Genomic DNA, 21,135 nt, shown 5'->3' with positions numbered 1-21,135 from the left:
CTTACGTTGATCATCCGTCAACGCGAGGCTGTGTGTACACACATGACGGCACTCACTTCCCATTAGCCGTCTCAGCGTGGCTGCTTGAACTGGCTTCGGCTTTTCATTCAGACCGGTAGCTAGCAAAAAATCATCAAACTCTGCACTGAAAACATCCCAGTTCTTCGCCAAATCCCCAGACATGCGCATGCCCTCTGGCGCTGGGATGCTGTTGCTCGCCATAGCATGGTTTTATTTCTTATACATTTATTTATTTCGGAGCTCCCGCTTCTGACACCATGTTTCAGTATATCTTTTATTAAACTGAGGTTACAGCAGTGCGCATGTCAACACATCACATCCGGTCAAGCACCACTAGGTGTCCCTCGAAACACAGGCTATAAACATATGCCTGTAACAGAGAGGGGCTTCGCTCAACCAATCAGAGAGGGGTCTGCAGAAATGGGCTCAACCAATCAGAGAGGGGTCTGCAGAAATGCGGCTACGGAAAGTATAGACGCCCCCCCCCCCCCCGCCACCATCGTCAGACTCAAAGTATAAAACTACAATTCCCACTTCCCAGGCAACAACCAATAGAAACGATTTCATTGTTTTTGTATGCGTGTATTATTTTCATATTTTCTAACACAACTTAGCCGTTTGAATAGGGAAATAACGCGTTATTAATTAAATAAATAATTATATATATTTCCCGTCAGCCCTCGCGCTCATATGACGCGCCGGGAGTCTCCCTGACTTCCTTTCCTCCATTAGGTGAGTGCGTGGTAGCAGCGCGTTGTCGGCTGCTCTCTCTGAAAAATCACAAAATAAAGCATATTTTCATTACCGTGATCCCAGTTTAATCTCCCGTCGCGTCTTATTTGTGTTTTATTAACAGATCGCGACCATGGGGCGCCGACCAGCCCGATGGTGAGTAGTTTATTTTGTGGTTTAGATATGCACGGCCTGAGAGGTGGAGGAGGAAAATGGCAGCCGAGCGGCTCCGCCATGTGCAGTGTAGTCATCTGATCAGTGGCCTCGTCACATAAACATGTTTACAGTATTCATTATTATAAAGTCCTGTCTACAGTCATATTTTGCGCACGCTGATATTCTTTATTCTGACGTCACGTTAGCCACCAGTGAATCGTTTTTTTTGCCAAACTTGTCATTACGACATAAAATGTCGCACTGATCAGCTGTATCTGCGTTGGCTTAGCAGACCGTGGGACACTTGACGTAAATTGATGTTAGATGACGAGCACACGTATGTTTTGTGAATCGATCAAATAATGTAATGGCAAGAGTAGCCTATATTTTCTTCTTGCGGATGGCTTCCATCTTATAGCAAACATGTTGTCAGGAGGATGACAACGTGTCAAGAGACTCATTTATCTGTTGCTAGGTTCAAGTTGATTTATGTCACAAGGTGTACATGTACATTACAGTGAAATGCTTGGTTCTGTGTGAGACCCCTGAGAATGTGCTTCATACAGGTAAAAATAAAGTACAAAATGCTAAGTGGTGACTGTAATCGTGTCCAGTCAGACTGGACTATATGGCATTGTGGTTTAACTAACTGATTTTTTCTAACTTGTGATTTCCTTGTCCCACAGCTACAGATACTGCAAGAACAAGCCCTACCCCAAGTCCCGTTTCTGTAGGGGTGTCCCCGGTAAGCTGCCTGTCCTTGCTCTTATCTCTGCTTATGGTTGTTGTGATACCAGTCGTTTTATTTCAGAACCGGTATCTGTGTCATGATAAGTAATTAACATATCAAGCAGCAGGCCAACAACACAAACTCACAGTAGACTTCCTTGTCATATTCTGACATTGCAATCAGCAAAAAGCGTCTTTGTAATTATGTTCATGATTGTTAATTAACTGCTGTTGCATAACAAGTGAAACAAAAGCAAACATCACAATCAGGACTTAAAGAGCATAGTTAATAGAATAAACTGGGCATTTGTTCCTGTACAACAGAAGTTGCTATTTTCATAATAGTCATCGCATTGGGAACAAACTAGCTTTGGCACCTTTCTGTAGACATTCTGAGAGTGTTTCTGAAACAACCCCTGTGCCAACATCAGTGCAGTGGATAACTTGTATCGTGCAGGATAGTATGAACTTCAGACATTATTGTGTAGTTCGTATAGTGACTCAAGATTGCACCCAATAGTTGCGCCGGTTTTCATTATATTCCAGAGATGTATTAGTCACATACATACACAAGACGTGTAGTAAAATGAAGGTGGCCATGCCTGCCTTGATTGTGCAAAAATAAATACAATGCTAAGCTTATGAATGAAAGGTAATGATGAGTCCTATATATACAACAATATGCTATACAATATAGTTATCGCTGCTGTCGGGACAAAACCTCATAACTCCAAAAACCCAACTTTTCAGCAGATGAAAAAAACGAACACAGATTTGAGGGTGAATAGAGTTAGGAGGTTTAGACGGATGATCGGTTTAATGCTTTCCCATTGTTTAAACTTTGTAAAACCCACACACACATATGGAGGATGATCTACGGAGTTGATTTATATAATAAAAAAAAAATAAAAAAAAAATGGAGTTATGAGGTTTTGGCCCGACAGCAGCGTTATGCTATATGTAACTATACCATACAAAAACATACATTTATGTTTTTCCTAAAGTGACCTGTAATGTGTTTGTGTATATCTCTACTGTCGTTGATATATTGGAACAAATGCAATGCAACCCACTGACCCAACTGTAAATTCTGCAGCTTATTAAGCCGACCGGTCCCACTGTGGTGTGGTTCTGGTGTGCAAAGGCTGCAGACAGAAACTCTTTGGTTTGTGTATGTCCTCAGCTGGGAGGTGCTGAGTGCTTTAAGGGACCACTGAGACAAACTCCTGTAGATAATATATTCCTTTATTGATCCCCTTGGGGAAATTCGCGAGTCCCCAATTCCACCTGCCATTTTTGTCAAAAGATGTAATTTGGTCGACTTGAGTTCCTGTAGTTCAGCAGAGACAGCCGTCACACAGTCACTAATAAAAGATCAAGCATGGATTTTTAGAATCGATATGAAATTATTTGACGTCTGTTGTTCGTTCATTCTATTTTCCCCGACCGTCATGTTGTGTGAAGCCTGCAGACATGGAACCATCTGCACATGTTCTCTCAACTGACCAGTTCTGATCTGTCCACCTCTTCCTCTCCCCCCTCATCTTCCTACCTCTCATCCTCCCCCCTCCTCTTCCTCTTCTTTCTTTGACCAGATCCCAAGATCAGGATCTTTGACCTGGGCAGGAAGAGGGCTAAGGTGGATGAGTTCCCTCTATGTGGTCACATGGTCTCTGACGAGTACGAGCAGCTGTCCTCTGAAGGTGAGGAAGGCCAATCCGCTGCGTTCACCTGGTCCTCGCTAATCTTGAGAGTTCACTCTTTAGGCTACTTCAGGAGTCACTATCAAAAAAAGATTTGATCAGATTTCTTCACACGTGTGAACAGTACAAATCTCATGGAATCTGATCTTTTAAATTCTGATTTGGGGCCACTTTCATATGTGGTCCTGAATCAGATACAGGTCTGATCTTTTGCAATGCAACCTCAGGCTGAACCTTTACGTCTCTAGATTGACATGTCACAATTTATTTACGTCCATCTTTATTGTTCATTTGTCGCATGTGGGTCAGTTCAGGAGCGTGGGACCAGTTCACACTGGAATCTGATATTGGTCACGTTTAGAAAATGATGTGAACAGCCAAACAAAAAGAATCTGAGCAATAAATCATGAATTGAGCACTAAGGCTGTCTGTGTGAACGCAGCTGTCAGTGTGAACGCAGCACTAAGGCTGTCAGTGTGAACGCAGCACTAAGGATGTCAGTGTGAACGCAGCACTAAGGCTGTGTGACCGGAACTCTAAGGCTTTCCGTGTGAACGCAGCACTAAGGCTGTCAGTGTGAACACAGCACTAAGGCTGTGTGACCGGAACTCGAAGGCTTTCAGTGTGAACGCAGCCTTTGTGACCCATGTGCGTTGCGTTGGATTCAAATAGTGTTTTTACTGTAAGCAATCAGCGGTGCGATGTCAACACATCTGCAGCTTATTAAGCCGACCGGTCCCACTGTGGTGTGGTTCTGGTGTGCAAAGGCTGCAGACAGAAACTCTTTGGTTGTGTATGTCCTCAGCTGGGAGGTGCTGAGTGCTTCAAGGGACCACTGAGACAAACTCCTTACGTTTTCTATTTATTCCTTTTGTATTAACTCCTTCACGACCGTCTCCTCCACATATTGATGCTACATTGTGTGAACCCTTCGGAACCCCTTTTCCTTTATTGGCCTGACGTGTTAATGTAGGTTGTGTTTAATAAATGACAAAGGAACGTGAGCTGTTTTGACCGTGATGTTCCCCCTCAGCTCTGGAAGCGGCTCGTATCTGTGCCAACAAGTACATGGTGAAGACCTGCGGTAAGGACGGCTTCCACATCCGCGTGCGTCTGCATCCCTTCCACGTGATCCGCATCAACAAGATGTTGTCCTGCGCTGGAGCTGATAGGTGAGAGACTGGGCCTCTGTGTAGGGATCTCAAGCTGATGGGAGACTGTAGGGATCTCAGGCTGATGGGAGACTGTAGGGATCTCAAGCTGATGGAGACTAGGGATCTCAAGCTGATGGAGACTAGGGATCTCAAGCTGATGGGTAAGTCTGTAGGGATCTCAAGCTGATGGAGACTAGGGATCTCAAGCTGATGGAGACTAGGGATCTCAAGCTGATGGAGACTAGGGATCTCAGGCTGATGGAGACTGTAGGGATCTCAAGCTGATGGAGACTGTAGGGATCTCAAGCTGATGGAGACTGTAGGGATCTCAAGCTGATGGAGACTGTAGGGATCTCAAGCTGATGGAGACTGGTCCTGTGTAGGGATCTCAAGCTGATGGGTAGACTGGTCCTGTGTAGACTGTAGGGATCTCAAGCTGATGGGTAGACTGGTCCTGTGTAGACTGTAGGGATCTCAAGCTGATGGGTAGACTGGTCCTGTGTGTAGACTGTAGGGATCTCAAGCTGATGGGTAGACTGGTCCTGTGTAGACTGTAGGGATCTCAAGCTGATGGGTAGACTGGTCCTGTGTAGACTGTAGGGATCTCAAGCTGATGGGTAGACTGGTCCTGTGTGTAGAGTGTAGGGATCTCAAGCTGATGGGGAGACTGGTCCTGTGTGTAGACTGTAGGGATCTCAACCTGTGTAGAGCTGGGTAGGATCTCAGAATAGTTTGAACTTCAGACTCAAGATTGCACCCAATAGTTGCGCCTATTTTCTTTATATTCTTGTCTTGACTGTCGTTGATATATTGGAACAAATGCAATGCAACCCACCGACCCAACTGTATCCTGCAGCTTATTAAGCCGACCGGTCCCACTGTGGTGTGGTTCTGGTGTGCAAAGGCTGCAGACAGAAACTCTCTGGTTTGTGTATGTCCTCAGCTGGGAGGTGCTGAGGGCTCTAAGGGACCACTGAGACAAACGTGTAATTACTAGAGTTGTTCCGATACCGATACCAGTATCGGAAATGCCTCCGATACAGCCTAAAATCTATGCTCCGATCCCATATGACGTAATTTATCAACAACACGCAGTATCCTCCTGCTGAGAGTGAGCATTATAAAACAAACATGTTTTTAATCGACCGTGAATTAAAGTCATTTTAACAGCAGATACTTTCTTAAATGCCATCGTCCCGACAGAGCGGTGTTGACGGGGAGCTCTGATGTGTTCGCTTGCTGGTGTTAGCATTAGCTGAAGAGCTAACCGAAAAGCTAGTTTTAGCTTAACGTTACCTTGGCTAAAGTTGGAGCTATTCATAATCCAGCAATAATGGCTGCAGACCTGCAAGCAAAGTACAGCAAGTTGGCAAAGGAGTATTCCAAGGTAAATCACTTTCACCAGTAACGTTACATTCTTTCCATCTAGCTCACGTTAATGTGGCTAACCTAAGTGTCATCACTGACCGACCTCTCCCACACATGCACGCAATTAATGACATGTTGCGGACAGCCATACCGGTGACTATGTTTAGCTTTTAGTGCCAAAGGATAAGAGTCTGAGGCGGAGTCTCAAAAGAGAATGTTGAATATTTATTGTGCATTAAAAATCACAACAGAGCCTCTGCTACTAGCTAACCCAGTGCTTCTCAAACTTTTTCTGTCAGGCCCCCCTTTGGCGGACCAAAATATTTTGGGCTCGCCCCAACAAAATAGTCATGAAATGGGCCATGTTTAAATGTATTGAAATAACACTAATATCGTGACCTTTCAAATTGTGCAACCACTTTACAACTGTGCAATTGTGCAACAACATAACAATAAAGTCCAATACACTCAAAGACTGTGCTTTTTCAAAAATACAGACCTCTTGTAACATTGCAATTGCAATACAATTCAATGGACACTTAAGACTGCTTTAAAAAAAAAAATACATCTTGTAACATTGCAATACAATTCAATGGACACTCAAGACTGCTTTTAAAAAAATAGAGACATCTTGTAACGTTGCAATACAATTCAATGGACACTGCTTTTTCAGAAATAGAGACATCTTGTAACATTGCAATACAATTCAAGGACACTGCTTTTTTTTTTTTTTTTTTTTTTTTAAATAGATAGAAAACTTGTGAAAGAGAAAATGTAAGTAAATTATGTGAGTCATCACAGCATTAGTGGCTGCAATGAGCCTGTTTTGCACTGCACATCTTTTCAAAACGAGGTTGCAGGCTTGATACTGCCACTCAAGTCATGCTCAATGTTGAGCTTAGACCTGTGCTTTGTCTTCAGTGAAGCAACAGCTGAAAATCCAATCTCGCATAGGATGTGGCGAAGGGAAGAAGGACGCCCTCTGCCCTGAGTGGATGCTCCCTCTCCACACCAAGCCAGAATTCACTGTCTGAGCTGTAAACCTCAGCCTCAGGGTGGAGTCAGAGGTAATTTCGATGAGTTGCTCCTCTTCAGCAGAGCTGGAATCAGCCGGTGCTGCAGATAGAGATATTTTATTTGTAATTAATTGCAAATTAAACACAACAAATTTAAGTTTTACAACAATCCATTCCAGCTAGATAGTAGCATATTATTATTATTATATAATGTACAACATAAATAAAATGTATGTAGCCTACAGCCAGGGGAGGAAATTAGGCCACTTTACTCGCCAAATGCGAGTATTTTTTACGTTTGGCGAGTGATTCATGAGCACTCGCCAGTCTGGCGAGTACTAGTAATTACAAAACAAAACCAAAAAATCATTCTGCAATCTGCTGATTCGCTCACTGGCACAAGCCGGACTCCCCCCTTGATTCCTCCCATTTGTGCCTCATAATAATCCGACCATAACCAATGAACATCATCGTTGTACAGATGCGCTCTAAGCTCCTCCAATGAACACTCGTTTTCTAGAAGATGTCGCGCATCTAGGGGAAGTGGACAGACCACTGCGCGCGGACCAACAAACTCCTGTCACCGGCTTGACAACGTAGACAAACTTAGACAAAAACACATCGTGGATGAAAATAATTGCATGTAGAGTCATCGCTTTTGGATATCAGTGCGGTCTGACATGGGGGCGAACAACAGCACACGACGTTCTCCTTCGAGTCGGATGAGAATGACAAGTCAACCAGCATTAGCCGGCTAGCTACCTAGCATCATAAGCTACCATAACGCGCATTCAACATAGTGGACTATACTGAGCGGCTTTGCTTAAATGCAGCAGAGTGACATTTTATTATTACCGGGTTTCCCCCCATATCACCACTCGCCCATATGCCCTTCACAATGGTGATGTTGTCATACTTGGCATTCAGAATACACCTGCTGAACTCCTAGCGTTGTCATGAGACAAGTACAGTACAACCAGAATACGTTTGGCATACAACCAGAGTGCAAATGTAACGAGTCATGTTCAAGTTGTTTTATTTAGCTATTACATTACAGTGAAATGCTTGGTTCTTTCACTGCCCAGCCCAGTCCAACCTAGACCAGCCCAACCCAGTCCAACCCAACCTAGACCAGCCCAACCCAGTCCAACCTAGACCAGCCCAACCCAGTCCAACCCAACCTAGACCAGCCCAACCCAGTCCAACCTAGACCAACCCAACCCAACCTAGACCAGCCCAATCCAGTCCAACCTAGACCAGCCCAACCCAGTCCAGCCCAGCATCTTTCACTGCCTAGTTCAGCCCAACCCAGTCCAGCCCAACCCAGTCCAGAATAGTTCCCTCTTTCATGTTAATATGTGATATCCTAATATTTTGAAGAGTAGAGACAGTGTGATTAATACATGTTGTATGCTAATATTGTGGAGAGTAGAGACACTTATTAATGTTTTATGCTAATAAATATTTTAAAGAGTACGGTGTGATTATTACTATGATTGAAAATCAATTTAGACGAAGACATACAAAGAAGTAATTATCACAATTGTCGATTTATTTTTGGCTGGTAAAAAAAATCATCTACTCGCCAGTTGGCTGGTAAGCCAAAAAGTTAGTTTCCTCCCCTGCCTACAGCACAAATGTCATAATTAGTCAGTCAATAACATAAAATACCAACCTGCTGCATTGAATGGATCCACCACCCAGTCATACTGAGCACTGTTGTTAGGGAAGTATTTATATATATATATATATATATATATATATATAAAAAAAAACTCAGTCAGGTTCAAGGCGCCTGCCCCACATCTCCAGCTTTCGACTGAATGCAGTGATCTTGTTTGCCAGGTCAGGTAGGTATTTATCTTTGCCTTGAATTGAATTAAATAGAATACTTTATTTAGATGTTTGCAGAAAAAAATCACATGACAGTAAGTACAAGGCCAACTAAATAGGATTAAAGAAAAGCAAGAAAGCCAATGGCTTGTTTCAATTGGGGTCCTTTTGTAATCAATTCATATTACATTTAGTGACAAACAGACAGACACTACTAAACAGAACAGCATACAGTTTAGAGTAGATGTGACAGATACTAGAAGACAACAAATATCAACATACCTTGAAGCTGAAGGTTTAATTAATTCAGCTTTCCAAAGACATCGCTGAGATAGGCCAGTTTCATCAGAAATTGTTCATCATTGAACTTGCTCGCAGCTTCTTGCATGCTCTCCAAGAACACCCGAATCTCCTCTCGTAGTTCAAAGACTCGCGACAACACCTTCCCTCGCGAGAGCCACCTTGCCTCCCACCTTGCCTCGCTGTGAAACAGCACTGCAGAATGGTCAGCTCCCATCTCCTCACACAGCGCAGAGAACAGGCGCGCTTTCAGGGGTTGGGTTTTGATGACATTTACAACTTCTGTCAACCTCATTCAGCTCAGGGCTAAGCTGTATTGACGCTAGCGCCTCTCTGTGAAGGACACAGTGCGTCCATTGGCGAGACCCCCTTAATGAGCGCCTGTAGCCCCCTCCTTTTCCCTGCCATGGCCTGCGCACCGTCAGAACAAAAGCCCACACAGTTCTCCCATTTCAGTCCATGTTCTGTCAGGTAACTGTCAATCATTTTGAAGAGCTCATCAGCTGTCGCTCTGTTTTTGACATATTTGCAAAACGGCAGATCTTCACTCGGTGACTGGGAATTTTCAAAGCATGGGAACATGGGAAATAAGCAAACAGTCTTTATTGCTGTCAGTGGCCTCATCCACTTGTATTGCAAAACATTTGTCTTTCAGTGACTCCGTGAGTTGTTCTTCCAGATCATTCGAAATGTCACATATACGTCTTGCAATGGTGTCATTGGACAGGGGGATACACTTCAATTTTGCGGCGGTTGTCTCATCAATTATTGTGGACACCATATCAAGAGCAGCGGGGAGGATGAGAACCTCGGCTATCGTATGTGGTTTCTTACACTTGGTGATTCTGTATGCAACCTTGTATGATGCCAGTTGTGCTTTGCTGTTCACTGATGCAGCTTTTACCATTTGCTTCTCCTGCTCACGGTATTCCTCGAGTTTTCTCTTACTACCGCCTTGCCAAACGCGGGGAGCTGAATGAACCCAGAGCGAGAGCGGGGGGGGGGGGGGGGGGCGTGACTGCGTGCTTTGTTTTATGGGCGTGCGTGCGTTCAGCACATAAAAACCGCATAAAAACACATTTCTCCCTGTCATGCCTCTGCGCCCCCCCACAATTTGAGAAACACTGAGCTAACCTAACCGGAGCTTTCTGTATAGCAAGTGCAACAACGTATAACGTCCGTGCGGAACCAATGTCTCAACAACCTTTCCGTGGGTGAACTCATTGAGCATAGTTGTCAATGAATGATACTAATACTAATCTATACAATCACCTGTAGGGATGGGAATCGAAAACCGGTTCCCGTTGGGAACCGGTTCCTAATTGGCCGATGCCTGGAACCGTGTGGCTCCTGTGACTTTCGATTCCCTTATCGCTGCCTACAGTTACGTTACGTTAGCATGTAGCCATGGCAGACTCCATTTGATTCCTTAAGGGCTCGAAATTGCCTGGGTTTTGGTATTATGCTCCCGAAATGCTCCCGCTGTTTGGCTACTTCTATGTGCAGTGAAAACTACTTGAATGCTTTAGAACAGTCATTGATTTAGTTTAGGGTGAGCTAAAATTAGCCGCGGAGCTAACGTGAGCTAACGCTATTTAATCAAGCTCACAAAGAGAGATAAACAGCTGACAGCGGATAGTACAGGTACAAATACAATAAAACAGCGGGTGGGGACTGTTGTGTAAACCTTGTACTCTTTAGTTCACATATAATAAGAGCCGGATTGTTTGTTTACTAAGTCTCTACTAGTCTACTCTGAGTCCGTCAGACAGGAAGTACCATGGTGCAACATACAAATGTGTCCGTGTAGCAACACAAGCCAATACTTTAAAGGACAGGGGCCCGGGGAGGGAGCTCTCTCTCTCTGTGTGTGTGTGTGTGTGTGTGTGTGTGTGAGTGTGAGAGAGAGTGTGTGAGTGAGAGACAGAAGTCAGAGGAATAACAACCTGTTATTCAATAGATTAAATTCGTTTAAGAATAAAAAAATAAATACATTTTAAGAGAATCTCAAATACATTATTTTATTTAAGTGTAGGCTATAGTTAATGTTTTATTTTTTACAGTGTTTGTATTTTTCTGACATGGGGGCTCAACAATAAATGACAATCAGAAATGTCAAGTTGCATGTTGTTATTCTAACCAGCTTAGACCCCGACGCTCTGCATCTTCTGGCCGCCTCAGACCTACTCCTATCCGAGCTCCGGGAGGGTCATCAAAGAGAAGTCGCCTATTCTCAGTCCTTGCCCCACAATGGTGGAATGAACTACCCACCCCAGTTAGGACAGCCGAATCACGTCCAATCTTTCGCCGTCGACTAAAGACGCACTTCTTCAACCATTATCTGAATAAAAAAAAAATATATCTAACCCTAACTAGGGGTGGGACGATACATCGATCCAGATCGATACATCGATGTAATTATCAACAATCGAATCGGATCGATGCGATGTAATAAGATCGATTCATATCGATACTCTTATTTTGAAAATCCTGTGGCGAGTCTCATATCCGCCCAAGAACAACAGCAGTAGCTCCGTGTGTGTAGATGTTACAGCATAGCATTCTCCCTTTCTGTGTGTGTGTGTGCGCGCGTCTTTGGAAAGACCAGTTGAGGTCAGAGGAGTTTGATGTTTAATGTTATTTAAACATAAACAATATAATACATAATAAATGTAGGCCTATACATGATCATGCAACATCAACAAATTGTTGTAGGAACGGTTTGGGAGAGGGAGGTTGTGAGTTTTGAGTTCCAAAAAATGTAGCTTAAAGTTTAAAGCTCAATATATAAAAACGTGGCACTTTACAGTGAACAGGAGGTCTATTTGTATTAAAAACAATAGATTGATTTTCCTTTAAATGTCTGGAAGAGCTCAAAAATACAAATGTCAAATCATATTTTCATTACCTTTTTTTTGTTGATCTAAATGTTACTGATTGTGTTAAATGGGCATATGATATCATCTCATATCGATCGCAGGCACCTGAATCTAATCGTATCGTATTGTATCGTGAGAGACTTTGTGATATCGGCAAATATCGTATCGTTGTCCAAAGAATCGATATCGTATCGTATCATGATGAAACTGGTGATTCCCACCCCTAACCCTAACTAACCGTACTGTCATGCACTTGTCCTAATAAACTAACCTACACTGTAGCACTCAACACTTTGATGAACATTGTTGCTCAGCTGATAGAGTTGTGCCCTTCCTGATGGCTTGTCGTACAGAACTTGTAAGTCGCTTTGGATAAAAGCGTCAGCTAAATGACTAAATGTAGTTCTGTTGCATTTCCAATTTATTTATTTAAATTATAAATTGATCAGGTATCGATAAGGGAATCGATAAAGAATCGAATCGATAAGCAGAATCGATAATGGAATCGTATCGATAAAATCCTATCAATTCCCATCCCTAATCATCTGTTGAATAAATGCAATTACTTTCTAGTTATTACTAAAAAAAACTATATATAAAACTGCTGTAAATTAAATTAAAATAAAAAAAAAGTTTTATAATATACTTATTATTTTCTTTTATGTATGCACTCGGATCGGTATCGGCCGATACCCAAAGTTTAGGAATCGGATTGTGAAGGAAAAAATGGTATCGGAACATCTCTAGTAATTACTCCCGATGAGCAGGTTGGCACCTTGCACTGTCGGTGTGAGTGAATGGGTAAAATGTGAGGAACAAATTGTAAAGTGTTTTCCTCATGTTAATCTGGGCTCTCTGTGTTCAATGTTCATGTTAATCTGGGCTCTGTGTTCAGTGTTCTGTGTTCAGTGTGTTCCTCATGTTAATCCTTGTCTCCTGTGTTCAGGCTCCAGACCGGGATGCGCGGAGCCTTCGGGAAGCCCCTGGGCACCGTGGCCCGCGTGCGCATCGGCCAGGTCATCATGTCGGTGCGCACCAAGGCCAGCAACAAGGAGCATGTGGTGGAGGCTCTCCGCAGAGCCAAGTTCAAGTTCCCCGGACGCCAGAAGGTAACACTCCCCCGTTGAATGAACGTTACCAGCTCTCTACCGACACTAAACTCTGCATCGACGAGTTTTTATGATCGTTGTGGATTATGTCGACTAATCTTTGCAGCTAGTGATGCACGATATATCGTCGCCCGATATGGCAGGTTTTTTACACATCGTTATCTGTCCGGTATCGGTCCGATATCAAGATGGTTGAAATACAATTCTACGATTTTCTTTTTTTTACAATTAATTGCAAATATTTTCATGTTGAGCTATAGATTGTGGATGAATACGCACAGAAAGGTACACCATGCAAATGTTGATGCTTTATTTGTTTTAATGGGCAAATACATTGCGTTTTCAAGATGATGGACCGGCCAGAAACGGCAATCATGTAACCACTACACCTCCCAATAGACCAGGAAGTAACCACTACACCTCCCTATAGACCGCCTGCTCCTCAACCCAGCGTACTGTCGAGTCTTGACTAGCAAAGTTTAGGCACATAGCGCACATTTCTGCGGTTGAGTAGTAGTAACTACTTACTGGTCACGGGAGGCTTGAATAATGTTTGAATGATAATACATTTTGTGAATACATTTGTTGAAACAGCTTTGTTGGCCGACGGCTCCTGCTTAACGTTAGCTAAAGCTAAAGGGCTACGCTCTAACGTTACATAGCTTAATTAACGTGTATAACATACCTGTGTAACGTTAAGCAGCTTGTGTTCCGCTGGGAAAGCATCACTGCATACACTGTTTAATCCAAACGTCCATTCGGAAACGTATTATGAGACGCTGTGCTTTTTAATCGTTTCAATTCTGAAAATGTATGCTCATGGCTTTTTTGTTTATCCAGTCATTCAGCGAATAATAATGGCAGGGTGATGATTGGAGCCAATCGGAGGCAGATCTGGGCTGGTCTTTGCATAATGCACGTGTTATAGCCAATCAAAGGCAGAGATTAATTTTTTTTAGAACGCACATGGCCACAGGGGAAAAGACTCCAAACGCACACACACAGACGGACCTGCTGGGAGCACCAGTGCGACAAGGGAAAACATCCAGTCGCACAGCTCTGAGTTTTGGTTTAAAAATGCGACCAAAACAGGCGTACCCTGGAGCCCTGGTTACACTATAAATACTAACTGGATAGTTGATGATGCATTTAATTTCATTATCTGAAATATTCTAAACTCATTAAGTCTGCTATAAGCCATTATCCCTTTGTGTGCGATTATTTTCTCACAGTAGTGTGTATATATAAAGTGTTTTTTTCTTTGCTAAAGTGGATAAAAACCACAGTACTGTGCAAAAGTCTTAGGCACCCAAGAGTCTTTATATAAATTGTCTTGCAGTAGACTACTCATAGTACATTTTTAGAAACTTTTCATTTCATTATTTTTGAAAATAAACATGTTGCAGGGACTATTATAATCATCATATTTGCGTCACTGTTGGCCCCTTTCGTGACTTTCGGTTTGCAAGCCTGGGGCTTTTGTGACCGGAGTCACTTGCTCATACGCCCCGATTACCCAGTAAGGAAACGACCAAGCGTCATCAAGGGGCTCGCGGTGTGTCAAGAATACATCAGATCTGAATTTCAAAGATACCCGGCGTACAATATGGGTCTAACACAGCTTCACGATGGGGTCTGGAAGCTCGGAGTTGCTAATAAACAGTTTAAAACATTGTTACTCGACGAGTGGTATTTACAGACCGAACGTCCATCTCCGCCGTTGGTGTCACAGCGCATGCGCACCAGGCAGCTAATGCCGCGTTCACGTTACTGGGAAGAAGCGGAAGAACCAGCTTCCGACTGGGAAAAACCATTCACGTCAGCCTCCTAGTGGTAATTCCTACTAGGACATATGGGATTCTTTTATAGACCCGATATCTCCCACTTCGCGTCACGAATTGCGGAAGTATGGATGTGGGCGTTTCATCCATAGATATATATAGAGTCAAAGCGTGAAGGCTTCCTAGTTGTAGCAACGAGATGTCCTCTGGTTCTTCCGCTTCTTCCCACGTAACGTGAATGCGCCATTGGCTGCCTGGTGCGCATGCGCTGCGACACCAACGGCGGAGATGGACGTTCGGTCTGTAAATACCACTCGTCGAGTAACAATGTTTTAAACTGTTTATTAGCAACTCCGAGCTTCCAGACCCCATCGTGAAGCTGTGTTAGACCCATATTGTACGCTGGGTATCTTTGAAATTCAGATCTGATGTATTCTTGACACACCGCAAGCCCCTTGATGACGCTTGGTCGTTTCCTTACTGGGTAATCGGGGCGTATGAGCAAGTGACTCCGGTCACAAAAGCCCCAGGCTTGCAAACCGAAAGTCACGAAAGGGGCTACGTCACTGTATGCATCAAAGGGTTAAATCAAGCATTTTTAAGTGCTTTAGAGGAAATGTCAAAATATTGTGTATCGTGATATAGCCAAAAAATATCGATCATTTATTTGAGGCCATATCGCCCAGCCCTATATGGTATATACAGCATTATTGTACATGCTATCATAGTTATATGAGATGTATATATTATATAAGTAGGTATATAGAGGAATTGTATGCAGGTATATTCAGACGAATGGATATATATGCACTAAATATAAATGTGTGCGTCTGTGTTACTACACACATGCAGTTTATTAAGCCGACCGGTCCCACTGTGGTGTGGTTCTGGTGTGCAAAGGCTGCAGACAGAAACTCTTTGGTTGTGTATGTCCTCAGCTGGGAGGTGCTGAGTGCTTCAAGGGACCACTGAGACAAACTCCTTAGGTGACCTCGTTGACTTCCCGTAGCTCTAACCCTGAGCTTCCTGTAGCTCTAACCCTGAGCTTCCCTTTAACGTGATGTCTCTCCTCAGATCCACATGTCCAAGAAGTACGGCTTCACCAAGTTCAACACGGACGAGTTCGACCAGATGATGGCCGAGAAGCGTCTGATCTCCGACGGCTGCGGCGTGAAATACATCCCCAGCAGGGGGCCTCTGGCTCGCTGGAAGAAGCTGCACGCCAACTGAGCTGCGGACCACTGACCACCACGTTGTCTCACAAATAAACTTTGATTTGATTATACAAGTGACCCCTTTTGTCTTTCTGTTTTGGATTTCCATGAATTAAGATGAGATATTCCTTGGAGGAAATTCGGTTTTAATGGGGGGGGGTTATGGGCAGGGTAATTAATGGTAGAAAGACATGCATGCAGCACAACAAAAGTCTGGCATCCAACCAGAGTGCAAAAGTAATATACAATGTACAGGTGATTAAACTGGGTATAAAATACAAATTAGTACTACTGAGTAATGGCGCTAATCTGATCTATGTACAGTGATGCAGGTATAGACACTGGTAAATCATACTGGCCAGCAGTGTAACTAGTAGGATATGTACAGTACAGATATATATTATACCCTGATGGGTAAAAGCCGTACAGACCGATGTGGGTAGATATCTATACGGTAAGAATACATTTTGTAAAATCAGATGTCCCAGCTTCTTCCATTGGAGAGATTGACCTTGGAGGATTTGGCCGGGGGTGGATTTTCCGGGACCTTTGGTCTCCGCTGTTTTCTCGATTGAGCAGGGGGGCTGTTGATTGATACAGCTAGTGGCGGTATGTCCACCTTTAAGGGCCAACTCAGGAAATGGCTGTAAGACAGCCAAATATGCACTCATTAGGGATGTTAGTGATGTACTAACTGAATGTCATGTTAGTGTGGTCATGTCGGTGATGTCAGTTGTCCGTGTCGATTGGTGGTTTTGCTGTTTGGTTGGGGGAGGGGTGAGGGCCGGGGGTCTTGGTGTGTCTATCCCCGGTTGTGTATTTTTTGGAGGTGGGTTTCCCTAGTGGAAGAAGTAGTACAACAGACGTGTAAGAGGCCTGTGTTTTATAACAATGATGTTGCTGTTGTCATTGTTGTTATTTATTGTTTATTTTAATTTTATTATTGTCCGGTCTTTATTTAGTTTTGTTGGCCGCAGGTGGGGGAAGGGACCAGAGAGTGAGATAATTGCAGTGTGCTGTGGCACATGTATCTGCTGTACACCTGTTATTCAAATAAAAATAAGTTGAAAAAAAAATACATTTTGTGTGTGTATATAATATATATATATACACACGGTTTAATCATCACATCCTTCTATGGTCATGGTGAATTTAATAGTCTTTTTGTTTATTGACATTGGTAAGTAAGTATATTTATTTATATCCATTGCATGTTAAGCTATAAATATGATAATGCAGCCACCAGCATTTTTTGGAAGAGTGACAAACTCGATATCTCTTATCTAATGATTAATCCCATCAGAACCCTCTCTTGTGCTATATGATTAATCCCATCAGAACCCTCTCTCTTGTACTATATGATTAATCCCATCAGAACCCTCTCCCTCTTGTGCTATATGATTAATCCCACCAGAACCCTCCCTCTCTCATGCTATGCCACCTGGATGTCCCCACAGGGATTAATAATAAAGATCCATTTATTATCTAAATAAAGATCCATTCATTATCTTAAACTCCAACAATGTCTATTATCTGCTATGGTGCGGTTCTGCAGGTTGTCCTGTAGAGGGCAGCGTTGTAAAGGCTGTGAAACCCAGAGACATTAATTGAAAATTGTATTAACAGATTGCAGAATGAGTACAATACAATACGGCTCAATACACACAATTGTTAAGGGGATGCAGACCAGAGAAAGACTTTTGTTTACATCAGGGTCCCCCATTTTCAATTCATAACATTTATGACAAAGATATACAGTACTGTTACATCCAGACATTTATGACAAGATATACAGTACTGTTTATTTACAGACAGAGTTTCTAAAAGAGAATATATACATTTGAGGGGGAGGAAACTGTACATTGTGGGGGTTTGGACATTTACCGGGGCCAGTTTCTAATTGCAGCCTCCCGTAGGTGCTCTTTGAGAGCGGTTTTGAAGGTGGGTATTGATTCACATTCCTTTACAGCTGTGGGTTCCACATTGTTGTGGCATAATTGCGAAATGTGTTTAGTCCCTTGTTTGAGCCGAATCTGGGTTGAACATGATTTGTGGAACTCTCTGGTGTCGTGGTATTCACTGACCTTTAGGAAGTATTTTGACATGTACATGGGTACCTTAGTGGTGTAGTGTATCTTGTACACCAGGCCCATTGCAAGTTGCTGTACTCTGTGGTCTACTCTAAGCCATCCTAGGTTGTCAAAATGGGCAGGGGTGAGGTGGGTTTTAGGAGTAAGGTCAAGCAGTAGTCTGATTAGTTTGTTTTGTGATGTTTGTAATCTTGTTTTTAGGGCCTTTGAGGTGCTTTGGTACCATGAGGTGCAAGCATAGTCGTAGTACCCTTGAATGAGTGCTCCTGTTAGAGTCTTCAAGGTATGACTTTTTTTATTACATTAGTTGCCATCTTGTCGCATGTTACGGACGGTGTCCTTATGTATGTATATAGAGGGAGTAATGTATGTTATCTGTTGTGTGTGGGTATATAGGCATGTTTTGGTTGTTCTGTTTTTGTCTCCCTCCTGTGTAACATCCCATTCTCAGGTGTCTCCCAGTTGCAGCAGCAGCTGGTCAATCAGCAACTCACCCCAGTGCAACGGCAGGTGAAGCTGATTCTGCAATCAACATCCACTCTCCCTTCATATACCAATTTTGTGTGCAGTGTTAGTTAGCTCTTTTGGCTCATTGTGGTGGTGGGTGTCTCTCTGTGTCTTTGGTGATAATTCTGTGTGTGCCTGCGTGGACCAAACCCTGTGTGGGGTATATATACTGTTGGCCCTGTTTTGCCATTTGCCACTGTATGTGGGGTATGTATATTGTTGGCCATTTTAGATTCATCCTACACTGTGAGCTACATGGTTAGAGTGGTGTTTCTTAAAGATGTACAGGTAGAGATGTCCAGGTACATTTGGTAGAGCTGGCGAAAGCTCTGGTTCACTTCATTGTGTTTTGGTGTTCTTTAGTTTGCTGTACATTTCTGTATTAACCCTTTGTATATTTGTTTCCTTTGTGTCACCCAGCCTATGGTGATTGCTTTGCTTTGTATTAATCTTTTGTTTTGCACACAGGGACATTGAGGACAGGAAGATACCCTGGGTCTACATTTTGCATCACGTAGGTGAGCTACTGTTAAAGACACCAGCCTTAGAAGTGAGCACCACCTTTTACTTTTGGGTGTCCGTGCCTGTAAGGGGGGGTGGGCTTTTAATTTCCTTTTGATATTTCATTTGGTGCTCACTGTGTTGCTGATTTGTGTTTTGTAAAATAAATATTATTATTTTGCAAATTGTCTTCTGAGTTTTGTGTCACTGCACCCTCACCTACCCTGTCTGTGGCCTTGTGTTGCGTCTCCCTACGGGGGTGTGTAACATCGCAGGAAAGGGAAAGATTTGCCTCTAGGATGGAACCCAGGTAGGTAATTTCATCTTTCCTTGTGACAATATTGTCACCCACTGTAACAGAGTTGGCCGAGTTTGTTATTTGATCCAAAGAGAATGGACTCTGTTTTACCCAGGTGTAATGATAGTTTGTTATCAGCGAGCCAGATGCAGATTCTGCCGAGTTCTGAGCTGAGGGTTTGTTCAACCTGTAACTTGTTCTTGTCAGAGACCAGCAGGGCTGAGTCGTCCGCGAACAGGAACAGGTTGCAGTCACAAGCTGATGACATGCCATTTGCATAAATTAGGAACAGTAACGGTCCTAGTATACTTCCTTGTGGAACACCACAGCTCACTGGGAGGGGGGGGGGGGGGGGATACGTCTATACTTTTACCAACCCAGTTCCGTGTTTGCAATCTGATTGGCCACTGACGTATGCTAGTTCTGCCCCCCCGGTAAGTTCCCTACGCCAGTTCTGCACGCCCAACTCTACTAGCAGCCTGCTCGCGCCTGCATATGACAGGTAGCCATTCAATATCGAGCTCTTGTGGAGTGGAGTTCCATAAGAACGGCAGCCACATCAGACGACAGACGACTGGTGGCGAAACATGGCAGTTATTAGGCTACCTTCTAACGCCGGAGTGAGCATGGCATAAGAATAGCCTAAAAACCGCATGAGCATTCTATTTGTAGGTAATATGCTCTTTAGATCACAGGCTGGTCATGCATAATCTCGCCCACCAGACTCTTCTACTGAATTGACTAGGTCATGCAAGTCAATCAATAGATTACACTTTCTGTAGGCCTAACACTCACCTACTCATTCTGTTGTGACACAACATGACATATTAGGGTTGTCGCCCTTCCGTGATCATGTTTGAAATGTGTAAAAAATCTGTGCTATACGCTATATTTAGTCTAGTTTATTAGACATAAAGCATTTAAAAATACTTTGATTAGTCTACATCAGGAGTAGGCAACCCTAGGCACGCGGGGGCATTTTCATAGGCACAGGGGGCAGCATTATACAATTTTATTTTTTTTATTTTTATGCTTTGAAATATTATAGTGAAATATTTTGCACTGTTGTCGCATTTATCTTGTTGAAATCCTCCCACAGGTTCTTTTTACTACCACATATTTAAATTAGACTCTTTTATTTGTTTATTATTTCAATTTAGCTGGAAATACATTGCTACATCATTCAGTAACATTTGCAGAGCCTTATAACGAAAACATTATTACGGTCACCATTGTGACCAGTGGGATTAATCAACAAATTGTATTATTTATTTTTCTATTTCATTGAACATTGCACATGTTAAAAGCAAATTTTTTTACTCAAAATGTGAGTATTACCAAGTCAACTTGTGTTCTTAAACCAATGACAATAAACATAGTTTTATTAGGTTGAAATAATGTGGTTGTGTACTTATTTTTCTGTTAACTTATTATGGATTGAAAACTGAACCTTAAGGCGAGACACCCCAGGTGAATAGGCAAATATACTTTTTTTGTTGATTTTGTTATATTTTGCTTCCTAAACATGTCTTCTATGAAACTAGTGACAATAAAACGTCAATACACATTTAGTTGTTTATTTTACTTCATTTTGCCTTATTGCATCCATAAATGTGCACATATTTAACACTATGCCGTCCGAGAACGAGTATATACGTGTTTCGAAAAAGAGCGTTGTGGACCAGAGCCACGAGTATATACGTGACGAGTTGTTATTGTTTTATTCCATATTTATAACGCTTCT

At 42.8% G+C, this 21,135-nt stretch overlaps 1 protein-coding gene across 1 annotated transcript; it reads left to right on the top strand.

Annotated features, from left to right (window-relative positions):
- Positions 1–783: 783 nt before the first annotated feature.
- On the top strand, positions 784–16,073 carry LOC311236285 (large ribosomal subunit protein uL16). Its single transcript, XM_084323966.1, has 6 exons — positions 784–909; positions 1,596–1,654; positions 3,234–3,341; positions 4,375–4,513; positions 12,838–13,000; positions 15,856–16,073. Exons 1-6 carry the CDS (start codon positions 887–889, stop codon positions 16,009–16,011), a joined length of 648 nt encoding a protein of 215 aa, XP_084180092.1. The 5' UTR covers positions 784–886; the 3' UTR covers positions 16,012–16,073.
- The last annotated feature ends 5,062 nt before the right edge of the window (positions 16,074–21,135 follow it).

This window comes from Notolepis coatsorum, assembly GCF_963971535.1.
Source record: "Notolepis coatsorum genome assembly, chromosome: 10".
Lineage (NCBI taxonomy): Eukaryota > Metazoa > Chordata > Actinopteri > Aulopiformes > Paralepididae > Notolepis > Notolepis coatsorum.
This window is presented reverse-complemented; position numbering and strand designations above follow the sequence as displayed.

Bases quoted from the DNA above. Each gene is read 5' to 3' on its own strand.
- LOC311236285 (XM_084323966.1), top strand. From the start codon at position 887: ATGGGGCGCCGACCAGCCCGATG. The intron at 910-1,595 runs GTGAGTAGTTTA...CTTGTCCCACAG, and splicing joins GGGCGCCGACCAGCCCGATG to CTACAGATACTGCAAGAACA. The intron at 1,655-3,233 runs GTAAGCTGCCTG...TTCTTTGACCAG, and splicing joins TTTCTGTAGGGGTGTCCCCG to ATCCCAAGATCAGGATCTTT.